The sequence below is a fragment of the Syngnathus floridae genome, chromosome 13, assembly GCF_059516105.1.
Source record: "Syngnathus floridae isolate MCC-2025c chromosome 13, RoL_Sflo_1.0, whole genome shotgun sequence".
In the NCBI taxonomy this organism is placed as follows: Eukaryota; Metazoa; Chordata; class Actinopteri; order Syngnathiformes; family Syngnathidae; genus Syngnathus; species Syngnathus floridae.
This window is the reverse complement of record NC_142425.1, coordinates 8,575,944-8,593,593: the sequence shown is the minus strand read 5'-3', so window position 1 is coordinate 8,593,593 and position 17,650 is coordinate 8,575,944. Positions and strand designations below refer to the sequence as shown.

The following is a 17,650-nucleotide window of genomic DNA, read 5'->3' as shown; positions in this document are numbered from 1 at the left end:
TCTATATATAAACAGTTATAATGAGTTGCAGGCAAGCAGAGAAATATCTTCTCCGCGTAGTTAAGGTTCAACCAATCCACCACCACCATCCATCATCATCATCATCATCATCATCATCATCATCATCGTCATCATCATCCTCATTATCATCATCATCATAAGGCTGCCAGACTCCTGGAGGGGACTTTCTTTCTTCGGTCACCGGATTCCCTGAGATGTCAAGCTCGGTTTTACATGAAAAGCTTGTTATTCGATTTCAACGCCCTCGATGAAGGGAGCGAGTGGCCTGGCTGTGAACCGGGGCCGCTCTATTAAGGAGTCAAGCGTTACAAATTGTCTCGATACATCTGAGGTGCTTTCCGTTTTAATTTCATACATTTCCATGGTTTTACAAAGCTGCGTACACAATGCCATCGGCGGTCAGTCAGCCCTTGGCTCGGCGAACAAGTGGTCTTTGCTAAAGAGTTCTTATAAAGACTCTGCAGTGTGCGTTCAATCTTAGAGCAAGTAGTGCGAGGGGGTCGGAGGGGGTGTACGCGCGTCGCTCCTCTCAGGGTCGAGGAGAAGCTAGTCTCTTTAATAGCGGCTCGTCGTACACCCAGCACTCGCCGTCCTCGTGGAATAGCTGCAGACACACACACAAGGAAAGTCATTGTCATCAAAAGCTCATCGCTAAATGGTTAAAAGGTTAAAATGTCCGCCGGGCTCACCCTGGTCTCCCACTGTTGCTCGTTCTCTTTCCTCTCCCTGGCTTCCACCCTCTGCTTCTCCTCCAGCCGATGTTTGGCTTCCGTGGCGGCGTCGATGTCTTTGAGCTTCAGGTTGAGGGTCACGTCTCTCCAAAGTCTGTCGGGTGGGAGGAAGAAGTGAGTCATTATTTGTTTTTTTTCCTTCCCAAGTTCTGCAACGTAGAGGACCGCCAAAAAGGGTGAAACGTCTCACCTTCGGGATTCATACGGTAGCTGGTCTTCCAGCTTCCTGACTTTCTTCTTCATGATGCCCATTCTCTTAGTGTCAATGAATGGTGTGTTCTCCTGCAACACATTTCATGTAATCTTGCTTGTCATCCGGATAATAAATACATGTACAAAACCCTCTTGCAATTTTTTTTTTGTAGCTTTGAGTTGAAAGATGTACAAACAAAAGTGTGAAAACTTGGAAGAAGAAAAAGCCTGAGGGAGAACTCACTCCTGTGGGCCACTTGGCAAACATCACTCCATTCCATTCGCCTTCAATGGAGCAGAAAGACTTCTTATCATTCGGTGCACTGCAAACAACCATCGACAAAGTTATGAGGTTATGAAAGAGCCAGGAGGTAAAATCTTGAGGATTTTTTTTTCTTACAAAATCTCTGCCGTGATTCTATGCTTCTTGCCGCCGTAGAAGGGTTTGGTGTGGAACACGATGTTGGCGCTGTAGCCTGATTTGGAGCATGAGATGTTGCATTCCCCACCCAGCTCCACCCAGGGTACAGTCAAAATGGACCTGCACAAAACAGCGGCGGTCGGTCAAACGTTGGCCGACGACACGGGCCGACGCGGAGATCCGGCAAAGCGCGCACCTGCCGTATCCGTTGGGGAAGTTGAGGATGTAATGTTCATCGTGTTCTAAACAGGAAACGCAGCCTGAAAGGAGAACGTCATCAACTCAACACTTGACGTGACATCATCAACGATCAATCAAGTGTATGAAAAGTACCTTGTCCAATATTATAAACCCCGATGGACATGCCGAGGAACTTAGACTTGGTCCAGATGTGAGCATTGAACTGGATCTTCTTACTTAAACATTCTGCGTAGAATGCAGAAACTGACGAAAAAAAAGACAAAGCGCTTTAAAAATTTGGGAACTCAGGATAAAAAAAAAGATAAATAATTGTTTTCTCTAACAAGTGTTGAAAATGATGATGCAAATAATTCTAATATTTCCTATGTTGAAGATCATTAGATGATGTCCCACTGAAGACAATCACTCACTGGGTGGGTGATGAGAGACCTGCTCCGCCACAAAAGACACATTGTTGGGTGAAGACCATGGAACTGGACCATCTGATAGTGTGTCCTGCACAGGAGCAGGAGAAGATGTCTGAAAACAGAAGAAGCCACATGACACAGACCGTATACGAGCCTCAAGCAGAGAGCGAGGGGGCGGAGCTAACCACAGGGGCAGAGGGCTCCTCAGTTTTGCAAGGCAGATCCCAGTGACAGAAGAAGACCTCTCCCAGGATGGGGTTGTAAGGCTTCTTGGCCACTGAGCCTTTCCTGCCCGCGTGGAAAGCGGACAGGTACCATTTGACCACGTGAACCATGCGCTCACGGGGATCCGCCTGCTCGGCGATACTGCGGGAAATCAGAGGATTACGTTAAATTGCATGCAGAAAACCCCCCCAAAAAAACCACAACTGCATTCACGATGGAAGACAATTTAAACGGCACCATTCCGTCCTGTTTAGAGCAATCACAACAGCTATGGGAGAGTTAAAGGACTGTTACCTGACAAATAAGTCTGGATGTGCAAAGAAGTCAGCATACATTTCTAACAAAGATCTCCTTTCTAGGATGAAGGTAGGCAGGACCACCTGGGGGATTAGGATGGAAACAAACCACGACTCAGAACCAAACCCAAACAGCCCGCTGATGTTAGTGGTGAGTTAAAAAGCTCACAGCAGGGATGGGCAAAGAAGAGGAAGCGGCAACGTTACCTTGGTGAGATCCATCCCTAGACGGACTTGCGAGAGCAGGTGCATGATGACACTTTTGTGCTCCTCTACCGACTCGCCCTCCCCATCATCGTCGCGGTCGTCGTGGCTGTCGAACGGATCTGAGCGCAACAGTCTCTTTATCAAGCGGCTGCCTAAAAATAATAAAATTCAAACCGAATTTTTGCTATTTCACCTGGTTCTGTGGTCCCGTTTGACATAGTGGAGTTGAGGGATTCTGTTGTGTCTGGTCTCTTCAATGCTGTTTCTTCATTATTAAGGGACGAGGCAGCCGGGGGTCCTGAGGGACTGAGGGCATCGGGACGCCAACGTTGGGAGAATCGAGGCGGAAGATAAGTAGAATATCTCACATTAGCGTGACACGAATTAGTAGCAGCGACTCACTTCAAACAGTGTTTGGGGGAAGTGGTGCTCTGGTAGAACTCGTCCGCGTCGTAAAACTCATCCTCGCTGGAGGAATACGAGAAGTCCGGCACCGAGTGTGAGGGGATGGGGATGAGAGATGGAGAGGTGACGCCGCTGTTGGGGCCTGAGGGGCCGCTCCCTGATGTAAAGGAGGTCAACTATTAGCATGCAGGTTACAGACAACAAAACGGAAACGAAGAGTTTCACCTGTGCTATTGGGTGTAGGGGTCTGCAAACTGCCCATCACAGTGACTACAGGACCAACAGGTAACGTTGAAGGTCGCTGGTCTGATTTACACACCTGAGAAGCATCTTTGGAACCAAAACAAAAAAAGAGGGGAAGAGGAAAGTACACATTATAGCTTCCAAGAAGCTTTTATGATGAATTGGTCACATATAAAGGCTTTGCAGTCTATGAGGATTGAATTAACAATGGTCCAATTTAAAGTTGATAGATTAACGGCATTCTGTTCACACTTATCGGACTAAAAATTTCAAATTTCAAAATGTAAAACACCTATGGAGACGCAGACGCCGCTTCCCATGTTGGACCTTGTTTCAGGTGTCCATATAAAAAGTGTAGTGGGAAAGAGAGAGCTGATCGAACACAAGGGGGCGCTGTTGTCTCATCTCCGAATACACAACCTCCATTAGCCCCGGAGTTTGTTTACACGCCCGTTTCAGATAACCGCAAAAAAAGTTTGGTAAAAGCTCATTTAAATTGACGTGTTTTCTATTTGGATACATTTTAAGGACGAGGGTGTTAAAAGTATCGCGGAATGACGCCAGACAAACAGCGTAGAGTCAACGGGAGTTTCACTTCAAAACTCCCCCAGAAATGACGCGTGGAATAAAAAGCGGTTGAACGGCCACTGTGTGACATGTTGCGGGTTGATTGAAACCAGCAAACGTCACCGGACGTAATTCAAAACTGACGAAGTGACACATCCAACGAAGCGCTGTAGCTTGCAATTTAACACGATATTGTTTAGTTGCTTTATTAATAAGGATCAGAGAAAACCTGTTAATGATTCTTCACAATATTAAGCTCATTGGCATTTAAAGCAATGGTGGGAGACCAAAGCACTTAAAACGCATTTCATCATATATTTTTTTTATGTCATCCTCTTATTTCTATTGTATTTTTTGTCCAGAATCAGCATTATTGTGATGGCTCCTTGAGTAACCTTAAAAGCTCTTTTGCTGATTAATTTTATACAACTGCAAAGTGATTGGAGGGAATGTTAGTTTTTTTTCTGAAAACATTTAGCATATTTATTTGGTTTGGCATACATAGACGTTTTTACGTCATCTTTAATCTTTCAAGAATAAATCAGAGGATTGTGAGCATCGGGAGAAGTTGGGTAAGCAAACATGACCTGCAGCTACCTGTGGGGAGAGTGGTCTGTGTTGGCATCGTGGTGTTGGCTACAGGAGTGTCCAGAGGCGGCTGGTAGATCCCATCCACGGGGTTGATGGTGCTCTAAGGGGAAATAGACTGGTCATCAATGCCATCAAGTACAGACGTGCACCACGTCAGCAACAATCACTAATGGTACCGCTGTTCCTCACTCAAAATGTTCATGAACATATAGATGATCGATACACCGCATATTCTGGTGTACTCCTAACGGGTCGATAATATCTATGACCGCACATGCCTGCATGCTAATTTCGCTGAAACAATATCTTTCACCCTTGATGATCGGTAGACACAAGTACCCCCCCTCAGCCCACCCGCAAGTGTGGATATCAATTTCCTCACGCTCTACTTCTCAGAATGACAGACATGAACAGATTTCATGAGTCTGATCAATATGCAAACAGCAGTAGCTTTAGAAGAATAATTGACAGTGCCTTTTGAACTTGAAACAACAAAAGTACAGGAAATGATATCATTTCGAGCCATTCTGCTAATAATATGATAAGTTAATATAGTTATGGGTGTCTATTATCAACATTTTTCACCATTTGTTTCACAGTTGTCTGCTATACTGTAATTTAGCAGTGACATCATGATATATAAGTACTTGCTAAAAACGGCAATAAAACAATATGACGTTCCATAATACGCTCAGACTATTAAGAGCCAATAAAAGCCGTGACGGCGAGGTTGAAACGATTTTGTCTACTCCCCTAACCTTCCTGTTGTGCAACGCCTCTATAAAAGTGAAGCCATGACAACTAATAACAGCCAATTACAGAAAAAAAGTCTGGCACCACAAAGCAGGACTGAGGAGCCATGAGCAAAGTGGCCGGCCGTAGAGAGCAAAGACTGGTTTGTATCGAAAGGCAAAATAAGGTAGTTAGCTTGACAAACAGTCACACACATACATGGATATGAAAGATAAACACTGGGAGAAGATCAATGAACCCCCCTGAGGGCGTTTCAAGTATTTTAAAGATAGGGTGCAAAGAAATGTGATCGACCATATGTGCACATGCGCTGCAGATGTCACAGACGGCGAAATGGTTTTAAAGCCGTAGAAGTATATTCAGCACTAGCTTATGCAGAAAAAACCATACTCATCTAGATTTATCTCTAATACTGTACTGTGCGTAATGTCTTGGAGATTAAGTGCAGCTATAAGAGCAATGCGGGGGCCTGTGCACTGTCGGCCCAAGATACAGGCAGAATTTATTAGGCAGTACGCAATCGTTATTGGGAGCAGCGAATGCTTCGTAAAAATGTTTCGGGCTTGTGTTACGGGCGGATTGCACATCCATAAGCTTTATTTGATATGAATCGGGGGTGGGTGGATAAAGTTAAACTAAAAATAAAAGTTTACCTTGCTGCTAATGTTTCAGTTATAGAAAATGCTAATTATGTAATATATCAAGAGTGAATAAAATCAGATATTAAAGTTTCACCTCCCTGCTAGTATGCAAGTTATAGATGCTAATTATATAATACAGTAAGTGCGGACGACACCTGCATTTGCACTAACTCCGAGGTTGGCCGCCTAACTATTAGTGCCCGGGTGGGTCAATATGGGTCGATGGTGCATTTGTTGACCCAAGTGCAATGCAGCATTCTCGCACACAATGCATGAAAACATGTTCTGAGCATACGACGCACTTTTTTCTGACAAACAAAACACACTAGGAAATAGTTCCCAACCAGTAATTATAAAGACTGAATCAAAGATAAAAATCAGGATATTGTTCCAAAAGATCAAGAGGAAATAGTGGCAGATGTGAGGAAAGAAATTGAGATAGAAATAAATCTCCATAATGACGACGACATGCATTAAGAGATTTCGTTGTATAACTCTCCTCTCCTACAATGTGGTGAATGAAGTAGGGGAAAAAGAAAGTTAGCAGTTGATTTGATTTCAACCCTTGTCATGGACAGAGAATGTCAAAACTTACTATTAGTCCGTTTGCGTGTTGCTGTTCGTTACTTTGGTCCTTAAAATTTTAAGAAGACAATGTTAGACTACTGATGTAGATGTCATGTCATATAGCAACTTGCCACATGTAGGAATCCTTTCATCACATCACATTAGCGTTCATAATAAGTAGATGGAATTTTGATCATTGTTTTTTTTTCCCCTCGTGTTTAAAAGGCAGACGTGATGAAATGATTACTCCTCGTTGACCGCTGACCCAAGCAGCAACCTAAACTGGGAACTACCCCAGAAATATAAACAGACGTGGTCACATGATGATTCCGAGCAAATGTCACACCCAAGCAGCAACACGAAAAGGACGCGGGCAAAAATATCACGCTTACCTTGGCAATTTGCAGCAGAACAATACAGTGCTTGATGGACTCTACCATACTCTGAAAGAAAAAAACAAAAAAGCCAGCATAGCAAGGAAATCAGTAAGCAGGAACTGAAATGCAGGAAGGAAAGTGTGTTAAGGTTGGACTTACACAAGTAGTCTCCTTCAAATTTTCAATTTTCTGAAAAACAAAAAAAGGTGTAATGCTGTAAAATTCGACATTAGGAAACTACAGGAAACAAATATTACATTAGGCTTTCTCGAATGAACATTTTCTTTTCTGTATATTATCGGTGAAATTGTTTCCTGTGTAATTTTCGCCAGGTCTCTGATGGCCAGACAAAAAAAAAGTTGCTCGTACTCACCCTGCGAGATTCATCCTCTTTGCAGTCCTTAATCTTCTCATCAAAAAGCTGCGGAAAAAGGAGAAATCACAATGAGAAAAGGCTGCTTTTTGTGGTACTGCAACAAACCGTGCGGTTTGCGACAGCAATAGGTTTTCAATTTAAATGCCTATACTATTCCAGACTTTGAAGCCTGTAAAATGCAAACAACTTTATCTTGATCGAGATTATGAGCCGCGGTCATAATTAAAATCAGGACACTGTGTCATTTATCTTTATTTTTAAAGTTCATAAATGGCTCATCGCTCCCTCATTTTGTAGTTTAGACGTTAAAAACACTTTCTTTGTCACCTTCATTAGTCATTTGTATTTTCAAACAGTGTTTTCTGTAAATTAAACTATAGTTGGGCACTACAAAAATGTCCATTTTGTTACGTTTTTTCTTTGTGTGGATGGATTAATTGAATTCAAATGATTTCTTATGGGGAATATCGCTTTGGTTTTTGAACGATTTGACTCAAGACAAAACGTTTGGTAGCGAGTCAACACGGCTTTCTACCTTTAACTGGTCGATCAGAATCTGTAGATAGGCATCAGCTTCAGCAAGTTTTCTGTCAAAATCTTGGACACTCGGTACAAATTCTGTCTGTGCCTCCTGTGATTGGGGATAAAAAGAATTGAAATAAAGATCATTAGTACAACCCAACCTAAAGTCTACCATGATGTTGTGTTTGCACAGTAAAACAAACAGTGTGTTATACGTCCTGACCATGAAGGCTTTTGTAAATTCACATCATGGCAGACGAAAACATCAACAGTTGGAGGAAAATCTTCCACTATTGTTTTCAGCCTTGCTTCTACAAAAGGCCAACAGTGTCTGGGATCAGTGCATTCATAAAACAAATCAACGCAACCAAGACAGGAAAGCTGATAGTGTGTGCGTAAATCACCCGTGCTGCACATAATTGTAGCTTGATTAAAAATGGACTTAATCCAGGCACAGAGCAATCCAGTTAGGGACAATTTAATTACATGATGCGCATTATAAGGTCATTACTAGACTAATGGTAGAGGGGGATGTACTGGGTCATCTGTCTGGCCTTCCTCCAATCACAGCAGAACTTCCAATGCCAACGTGGCAGACATTTGGAGTGCAAGCAAAGTGGTCTAGGAAAATATGCCGAAAAAACAAAAGGAGATTAATCCATCATCACGCGTGACATCACGCAAGATGTTAGCATATCACGAGGGACGTCAAGCTTAGCCACAACCACCAGAAAGGAAATGTGATGATAACCACAGAACCAGAGCAGGAAACTTACTGCCTGGCTGCTCAGTCGTCCGAATGAATTAATTCAACAGCAATTATATGCACAAATTAATTTTACTGAACATGTAGCTAATGTGTTACTTTATTTCGGTTTCACTATGTTGTTCCCTTTTTTGCTGTTATCTAGTTAAGCATATTTAAATGTTAGTAAATAAATACAGTTTTACATTATTTTTCACCCTTGAAAACAATTTATAAATTAACCAGCTTCACTAAACAGATTGTGCTGGTCTTTGGAAGTTATACTATAACCAGAAAACACGGCTGACCCAAAAAGTGCAGTTGAATATGCACAGACTTCCTTAAAAAAAAAAAAAACTCAACAGAGAAAACATATTAACAGACGGGCAGACCGTTTGGCAGGAAGAATAACACAGCAGCTGTTGAGTCTGCTGAGCAGCCACAATGCAGAGCGGCACTCGCATACAATCCAATCATGTAATCAAACCTTTGCGGACGATACCCGTGCTCTGATTTTGTTGTGAGGTTCAACGCTGGTGTGTCGTGGAGTTGCACGGCTTTTTCCTCCTGCTAAAGTGCATCTTAAGGGGACGTGTAGAAAAGCCATGAGCAGCCAAACGCCGCCCTTGTAATCTATTTAAAAATAAAAAGTGCACTCTCTGTATAGAGAACAATGTTTGTGCTAGCTCAGCTTCCATCAAGCCTGCTGCTAACTGACCAAACTTCCTCAAAGGGGTCAAAGGTGCTTTCACTGTCCTCATGACGGGACAATGTAGGTGGCTGCCCGGGAGCCTGAACAAAAATAAAGGTAAATAATCACTACGGGGGTCATTTTAGGTGATTAAATGCATCAGTCACAGTTATAATATAAAGTGTTGTACTTAATCCACATTGCGCAATAATTTTGTTGAGCAATACAAACGTGTGCGATTGATTTTTTGACTATTTAAGATCTTTATTTTCCAGAGTATCTACAAAAGTTAGGTCACTAGTAAGTCGACAGTTACAAAGCTGCTGTTTTTACATTGTGAACAACATTTTGCAGACACGTCACATGCTCCCCATCTTCTCTTTCTTAAAATAACCCCCTACACTCCCACTTTTTTCAGATTGGAAATATTTAAAAGGAGTTTAAAAAGTGTCACTACGCAGTCAAAGTCTCACAACACCAGACTAGACAAACAACACTACTTTTAGACCCTCCCCCTTTTGTATTTGTCTTTCCACGTTGTTTGTCTCAACAGCGGACTGCAGCTGTTGAAATTTTTGTGTGATGCAGCGCCGTCGTTGCGTTTTACTTACAGTATTCCGCCCTCCAATAGACATGCTGAATTAAACGACGCACATCTTGTCCATCAGGCCATTAAAACCCGATACAGACTCTTTCCTCTGCATCTTCGTCATTTCCTTCTTCCGACAGCCAACGGAGCTCTGGTCCAAGTTAGCCTTCTGTCTCACTCTTGCCTCCTCCTCCTCTTTTTTTTTCTTAAAGGAACAACAAACACTATTCTTGGGCTCCACCGCAGTATGACAACATCCCGCTCAGCAACCTTTGGAGCAAGTTAGCCGGACAGCCGGAGTTGATCCCGTCTTATCTCCTATGGACAGGGCGTTTCGTATGAGGCAGACAGCCAAGTTAATCCAGGACCCCTCCCCTGGCAGGAAAGGCAAACTTCCTTTCTCGTGGGCAGTGGAGAAAACACACGAAAGCAGCAGCAAAAGCTGACAGGGTCAAGTATCGGCAAATGGCTGCTCTCATTGGCCGAGGCAGCTGGGGAAGATGTTTGGTTGAGCCGGCAAGCAAATCTCAGATTGGAAAGAGAGGGTCACGTGATACGACCACAGCAGCGTGTTAAGTCTGTGCGTGTGTGTGTGTGTGTGTGTGTGTACTGAGCAATGCACTTAGCTCATCAGCAGGATTTGCCTCAGAGTGGTGGTGGCGGTGAGCAAATCAAGTTAAATAAATAAAAGGGAGACATTAATATTGAAGCGTTTAAACAATTATGATGGAACAAAAAAAAATGTTAGTTAAAAAAAAATATATACGATTGCTTAAAATACCAAAGTGTCACGAGCGATAAACCCCAATGTTGTGCAAACAAAGCTGCACATCAATTCATTCCCAAAAGCAAACAGGGTGAAATAAGATATTTGAATTCACATAAACTAAAACAGAAAGATGCCCCACAGCTAAATGTGTTTTATTTACACAGAGCTGAAAAGATTAAAAACATGCAGTCACAGACAAATGCAAACACACGCTCAAACGGTTTCCTACCCGGAGTTGGGTGTGCCGCAAGATCGTTCCCTCTAAGGCGTGGATCCACTTCTCTCGCTCGTCGGCATCTCGGGCTGAGGGCGCAAGCATACAGACACACCCAGTGAGCCATATTTCTTACATAGACACATCAGCAGCATACACACTTGAGAAGAGAAGATAATTAAATGTTTTATAGGACGGCGTTTCATTTCTGTGATGTCACCTGTTTGAAATGTTGGGTGAAATAGAGCAAGACACAAACCTACACAGGCACACACACACACACACACACACACACACACCGCCCTCAAACAGACCGACATTGAACAGTGACCCAAAACAGACCATAACATGCATGACTTGTGGCGTCAGAGACACGTGCAGTGCTTCACACATAATTTTAAATTCATCAGATAACCACGCTTTTGTTTTGCCACTTGTTGTAAACTGAAAATGACATCACAGTTGCTTCGGGCTCAGGAAATTAACAAGCGTAGCTCAGCTTGCCCGGCAGCAAAAGTTGATTATGAATAAAGTAATCAATGAGCAATGCTATGCAATAGACTAAGATGATTGTTTTGAATAACTGAGTATTAGTTTTAATACTAATTTTGAAAAAAAAAATCAATAATACTCATTTTAACATTAATCGTATCCATAACCTAAAAAAATATATCGGTCATTACGAAAGCTATGAATTTAGAGATGTGTCCTGTAGCTGACCTAGGGTTGTAGTAATTAATAAATTTGACATAAACAGCAATAACATGAAGACAGCTGAGCAGCAACAAATAGATGGATGAGTTAAGCCAAACTGAGCAGCTCTGAGACAGCCCAGGCTCAGAACAGCCCTGGCTGACTTTGCCCTCAAGCCTAATAGACTCTCCAGACGAAGAGGTGACCGAGGCCAATGTTATTTAGCTCCTCTTGCGATGGAGCTAGCGCCACAGCAATTTTTGATGCAACGAAAAGAGACGAGAATCAAACCAGTGTATAAATTCTGCTACTTTAAGTTTTACAAGCAAAATAAATCCTGTCTTAATAGCAAGGGAGGGATTTTGAAGAGGTCAAAGTATTGAGGAGAATCATTTTCGTTTCATATGCTTAGCATCTGCTGTCCTCTGTCTGTCCAAAATGCATCTGAATTATTCATGCCGCCCTTTTCTTTCCTCACACCTCCATCTTTCCACCAGCTGATGTTTGCGTGCATACTCCAGGGGGGGACGGCAAACCAAATGTGGTGCAATGACATTGCAGCATTTTGGGGGGAATACAAATGTGTCCCCTTTGGGTTGAATTGCTCATGGGTAATCGGCCAACTACCAGACAAAATGCTTTGGGGAGGGGAGATGATTGAAAATGGAGCCTATGTGGGTCACGTCAAGGCAAGGAATGGAACAGCCATAAGGGGTTTTCTTGCTGCTGACAAAAGTGAAAGACAGGAAGGATAGTGACGGGAGATAAGAGGAGGTGAATGAGAGTGGAGGAAAAAGGGGATGCTAAAAGGCTCTCAGGTAACTCAGACACCGCCAGTAGAGAGCGTCTGATTAATAATGGATGCTCCTCTAAATAAAAGCACAGTAGAGACGGAGACACAATCGAAGCTGGCACAGCGGCTGAATAACAACTACACTTCTGCTTATAACCTAGACCGTCCCGTTGGAGGAATCGTGTTTTAATCCCAAACAAAAATAGTAAGAGCAACACAGAGATTCATAAATGTAAGGAAAAGCCCTTGCAGCCATATAAGTTATACTAGCAGAGATCCAAAAAGTCTGACAATCCATCCTCCTCAGACCCAGATCATTTTACCGCGACAGAGGAATCTCCTCGGCACAACATCCTGTGCATCATTGCATCACCAAGCTAAAAGCCTGTCTAATGTTCAGCACATATCTTGTGCTCATTTTCCACTTATTCCTCCAGCAGGACAAGGGATGGCTTAGTCTCAGGTCGGACAACTCATCAGCCATCATCGTAACCGGATGTTGGACTAGGTAGAAGAGGGCAAGTAAAATAAAAATATGTTCAATGCATGGCATTCTGATTAAGATTGCATTGGTGGGATATTTATTTCACAGCAAAATCCACTTGTTTTTATTCCGATTTGCTCAACTTGCTAACATTACATGTTATCTGAGCCACTGTGATGTCATTTTCATCCGACAGCAAGTGGCAAAATGGCCTCTCCCTGAAGTGGATAAAAAAAGATGGATTTTTCTACTTAATTTATATTCCACTAATGTAACATTAAACAGAATACCATGTTTCGACTTGTGGGACAACATGGAAGATGTCAAAAAAAAAAAAAATTTGACTTGACTTCCCCTTTAAGATTCTGTCAGGAGTTATCCTTCAATGACTTTAAACATAGTTGTGCACGATTATGTCAGCCTTAAAAAATGTCTCAACCTAATAAAGCAAAAGTGATAGCATAGTCATACTTTCACAATGAGTCAACAATAGGTGAACGTGTTAGACTGCACATAGCCCTTTTTCTAACACCTGACTAAACAATCTAGCTTGAACCGCAGTCACAAAACCAATACGCCCAAGCGACACAGGGCACACTGCTCCACCTGAACTGTAAATCCTTGGCGAGAATTCATCACCACCCTCTCCTCTCCGTCTTTTCGCCTGGACTTGTTGACATGCATGTGGACCGAGCCAGGTGTGGGTTTTCTCCTTACCCTTCCGTTTGTAGAACCACAGCATACAGCTTCGGAACACAGACATGGGAGAGGGCATGGAGGAGGTGAGAGGGGCGGGGGGCCCATGGACGTGACTGCCGGTGATGAAATGGGAGGGTGGGGTGAGGCTAATTTAGGCGGTGAGATGAAAAATGGACAGCAGAACAGATGCAAAGGAAACGGGGACTGCTGCTAGCTCAAAACCTGGCGGGGTGATGTAAGACAAAAGTCCCTGCGGTGTGCTGGCTCGAGAAATGCTGGCGGCGGCGGCGTGATGATGCCGTTGCTGGGAGCCAATCCCGTCGCTATGGTCGGACGGAGCGGTCGTTACGATGCCAGCTGCGGCAGGCTTCGAGTGAAGGACGGTGCGTGGCGGCAGCCAACAGAGACCTGAGCTCAGCTTCCAGCTCAGCAGTATTCCATTATTATTCCCAGAGGCGCAGCTGCAACGCACGCAGGCAGCAATCTTCGTGGCAGTCAGGAGTGCTGAGGAAAACAGATTCCTTGTTTGCTCTTCCCGGAATCTATGCGGCGGGGCAGCGAAACAAATCTCGCTCGTCCAACTTGGTGAGGTGATGCTCCTTCGGGCGGGAGAAAAGCTTCAAAATCGCTCACAGCACACTTTGGCTGCGTACGTTTCCTGGCATTAGACGAGACTGACCCAAGTCTTTAATAAGACGGGGGGGGGGACGGAAAGAGTTGGGGGGGTGAGAGAGAGACTGATGGGGCAAGCGAGCAAATGAACAGCAGCTCCGGGAGGAAGAGAGACCACAGAGAAAGCCAGCCGTGGATGGAAAAACACGAAAAGAAAGACAGGCAAATTAATATAGTCAGCTCACCTTGGAAATGGAAAGTCTTCTGGTCCACTGTGATGGTGAAAGTGCTGTCGTCCTCGTCATCAATGCCGATCACAGCGCCCTGGCGAGAGGAAAGCGAGCGTCAGTGTGAGCGAGCGAGAGGTGGGAGAGAGAGAGAGAAAGACACACACAGACACAGACGCTTCCCTTCCCTTTCCTTTCGAAATTACCTTTTCTCCAATCTCAACACCTTCAAATGGCTCATCTCCTTCTGCCGTATCTTTCTCCCTCACAAACACATGAGCATAGCACTTTGGAGGAAAGGAGAGAGGGGAAAAAGGTATGAAGAGGAGGAGGTGGGGTTTTGGAAAGAAGAGGAGGAGGAAGAGAGGCGGGGAAGGGGAGGAGAGGAACCGACACACAAGGGACAGGCGGCCAACAGATTAAAAGGACTGCAGAGGAACAAGACTGCTGGCAAGCTAACTGAGTGTGTGACTCACAGCTGCTTCGTGCACAAACCGAGGAAGGGGCCACACATGGATAACTTTGGAGGGGCGGATATGACGTTTTAGTATGTTTGCTACCAAGCAAATAACTACTGCAGATGTCCACCATAAAACTTGGTAGCAGGCGTGGCCTTAAGAAACCGTTAGACTCTCGTACAACTTTCAGGAATTTTAATTGGATCACTGTCAAGTTGTTCGCTTTCAAGTCAGAATCAGCATTTGCGAGATTAAAAAAAATACACATTATTAAAATATAAATATGAGAAAACAGGTGAGTCAAGTTAAGCTCAATATTGTCAAATTGGCGATAATATGACCTCATGGGTGTTTTTTGGAGTCAATAAAATTATATTATTTTTTTGGGGTGCCGAATCACCTTTGTTGTTCTGAGGAGTCAAAATTGTGATTTTTATTTTTACCATGATCATCTAGCCCTTGTCTAGTTATAGAAATACACCAAAACATAGCTTTAAACGCACATTAACCTAGTTATAATTTAAATATAAAAGGTAGTAGCATTTACAGAGGAGGTAAACAAATAACAATATGGTAACAAAAGACTGAACACCGTCAGAAATAAAGCAAAACATGAATTACTTCATAAATGTAAAAATTGTTGCCTCACGTATAGGAATGGAATAATATTGACTTACTAAAATACGCAATGTTCCGAACTATGAAGGACCAAATCATAAATTCTAATCAATAAATGACTCGAGTGTTTGTCTTGGTTAATTATTTATTGAAGGGTAATAATGTAGTACTTTGAACCGTGACCTCTTTCACGTCGAGGATTTGCTTATGTTGTTGGATGTGCCTGTGACTTGTGAGACAGCGCGGCAGACAAAAATAGCTCATCGAAGCCTTCAGTCTTAGCGAATAAAAGCAATAACTGTATAAAGACGAGACTGTCTTCTCTAAATTGGCACGAAATGTGCAGAGAAGCGTAGATTATTATTATTATATGTTCTATTTTGGTCTGATATGTGACAGGCTCACTCCTGTCAAGCAAGTTGACATCTGTGTTTTGCAATGATAGAACTGTTGGGAATTTGTGTATCCTATTTGACTGTCATAGTGCATATCTCAACATGCTGGAATGCATGTTGAATCACTCCCTCAATGTAACAGTTTTGGGAGTTGGCAAACTCTGCTGCCATCTCGTGGTGAATTATCAAAAAGCATAATATAATCTTAATGACAGTTTAGAATGCTTAGATTTTTCAATATTCACTTTAAAAACCCACCATTAATTTCAATAATAGGCTAAAATATTTTTCTATCTTATCAACGTAAGTTTTTGGTATAATCATAGGTCTACTAATCTTTAATTATATTACATGGGTACACAAGGGCGATATGGCTCGATGCTATTTTTTTGCTACAGAGACTCGAAGGAGACAAATAGGGGGCGGGCACATGAAATAAAGAAAAAATTGCTTTAATTAGAAAAATTATTAAATATGTATTATGCCTGTGACTGCCTCATGGTAACCTTACCCTTGCTTGACTGATGTCATGTCTATAAATACAACATTAATCTAACACTTTAGCTTATGAAATATGTCTGAAATGTTTTGCCCCAAAATTTTAAGAGCACTTGTTTGGCTGAAACTGTGATGTCTTCATTCAATGATGCCATTCACTTAGCAAAACCTACCCGAAGTCGCACACAGCCTCTTCTGGATCCTCGCATCATCTTGTCCTTTGACTGAAAACAAACAGAACAAGCCTTTATTTACAAGACAGGGCAACCATAATCCATGCATAACAATTCCTCGAGGCTGAATTCCAAGCTAAACTGGATTTTAAATAGGGGTGGTGCGTGCAGAACTGCAACCGCAAACAATTTTGCTCTGTGAACAATTTGAGCTCTTCATGAATTCTGCATGATTGTTGGCATGACAGAACTTGTAGGAGGGAAAAGTTAAGTATTTATTGATGGGATTAGCTGCATCATGCACCACAGCATACACAAATAACATGGTTAATTTATATTGTTTAATTTCACAACGTAAGAATTCCACTGAATACCAGCTCTTCCAACAAGCATGCTCCTAAATGATTACTACTTTAAAATAACATTTACATACCACACATAGGGATAATTGGAGCTTGTTATGAAGTGGCAGCTGGTAATGTTTACCATTGTCACGCTATTTCTACTAAACTAACTAAAGTAACGTTAGCTACCGACTCCTACTGTCTCTCATCTACAGTCAACTAGTTATCTTAGTACTGTCACACATCAACAAAAGGTGCATGACAATTAACACAATTCTGCCTCGCTGAAGACCAAAACACCCGATTATCCGCTACTAGGTCGCGTAGGTGTTGAAGATGTTTTCGATTTATGCTTTTGCTAACAATGTAGCTAACCGGAAATATGGATGAAATACTGCCATCGGATTGGTCGGTCGGATTTCATAGAGCCTCGTGATTGGTCCATGTGACAATTCGTCACCGAGCAGACTCGCCTGTTGGTCCCCGAGACTCCCCAACTCCTGACAAACACCAAAGGCCGTCATCACAGCCAGCGACAACTTCTACCACCCCAGCTGAACGCTTCAGGGTTACAAACCGGAGAGAACAGACGTACCGTGTAGTAAGACAGTAGGCCAGCGTTGTAGTCCAACACAAACCAGCGGTACTGCCAACCTTTCATAACGTTAGTCCACTTGCTCAGTGGCCCCTCCATGATAGACGCCATCTTTACAATACCGTCGACTGGGAGGAGTCGGATATGCTGTGCAGTGACGTCACGATAAACCGCCGTTCGGAGCAATAAAGTTAATCTAATTTTAATTTTGTGCGATGGTACTTTTATTGAAACACGAGTTCCTAAAGTATATTTGTAAAATAAGTGTTTGATTAAAATAATATAAAAAATCTGCCCATAATAAATATTG

The 17,650-nt window shown here is 42.8% G+C and overlaps 1 protein-coding gene across 8 annotated transcripts; it reads right to left on the bottom strand.

Moving 5' to 3' along the window:
- Positions 1 to 348: 348 nt before the first annotated feature.
- On the bottom strand, positions 349 to 17,498 carry osbpl9 (oxysterol binding protein-like 9). Of its 8 annotated transcripts, none has more exons than XM_088393797.1 (25): positions 17,341 to 17,498; positions 16,402 to 16,452; positions 14,466 to 14,546; positions 14,278 to 14,356; positions 10,767 to 10,840; positions 7,757 to 7,852; positions 7,219 to 7,266; positions 7,005 to 7,034; positions 6,861 to 6,911; positions 6,497 to 6,535; positions 4,514 to 4,607; positions 3,332 to 3,436; positions 3,104 to 3,263; positions 2,895 to 3,025; positions 2,702 to 2,820; positions 2,493 to 2,578; positions 2,159 to 2,339; positions 1,977 to 2,085; positions 1,699 to 1,809; positions 1,562 to 1,625; positions 1,345 to 1,485; positions 1,189 to 1,267; positions 943 to 1,034; positions 711 to 846; positions 349 to 625 (listed from the first exon to the last, which is right to left on the bottom strand). In XM_088393797.1, exons 1-25 carry the CDS (start codon positions 17,449 to 17,451, stop codon positions 551 to 553), a joined length of 2,343 nt encoding a protein of 780 aa, XP_088249923.1. In that variant the 5' UTR covers positions 17,452 to 17,498; the 3' UTR covers positions 349 to 550. The 8 variants fall into 8 exon arrangements, with proteins under 8 accessions (XP_088249923.1, XP_088249924.1, XP_088249927.1 ...); XM_088393798.1 differs by having other exon boundaries at positions 2,895 to 3,007; XM_088393801.1 differs by lacking the exon at positions 17,341 to 17,498 and adding an exon at positions 16,835 to 17,039.
- Positions 17,499 to 17,650: the final 152 nt, after the last annotated feature.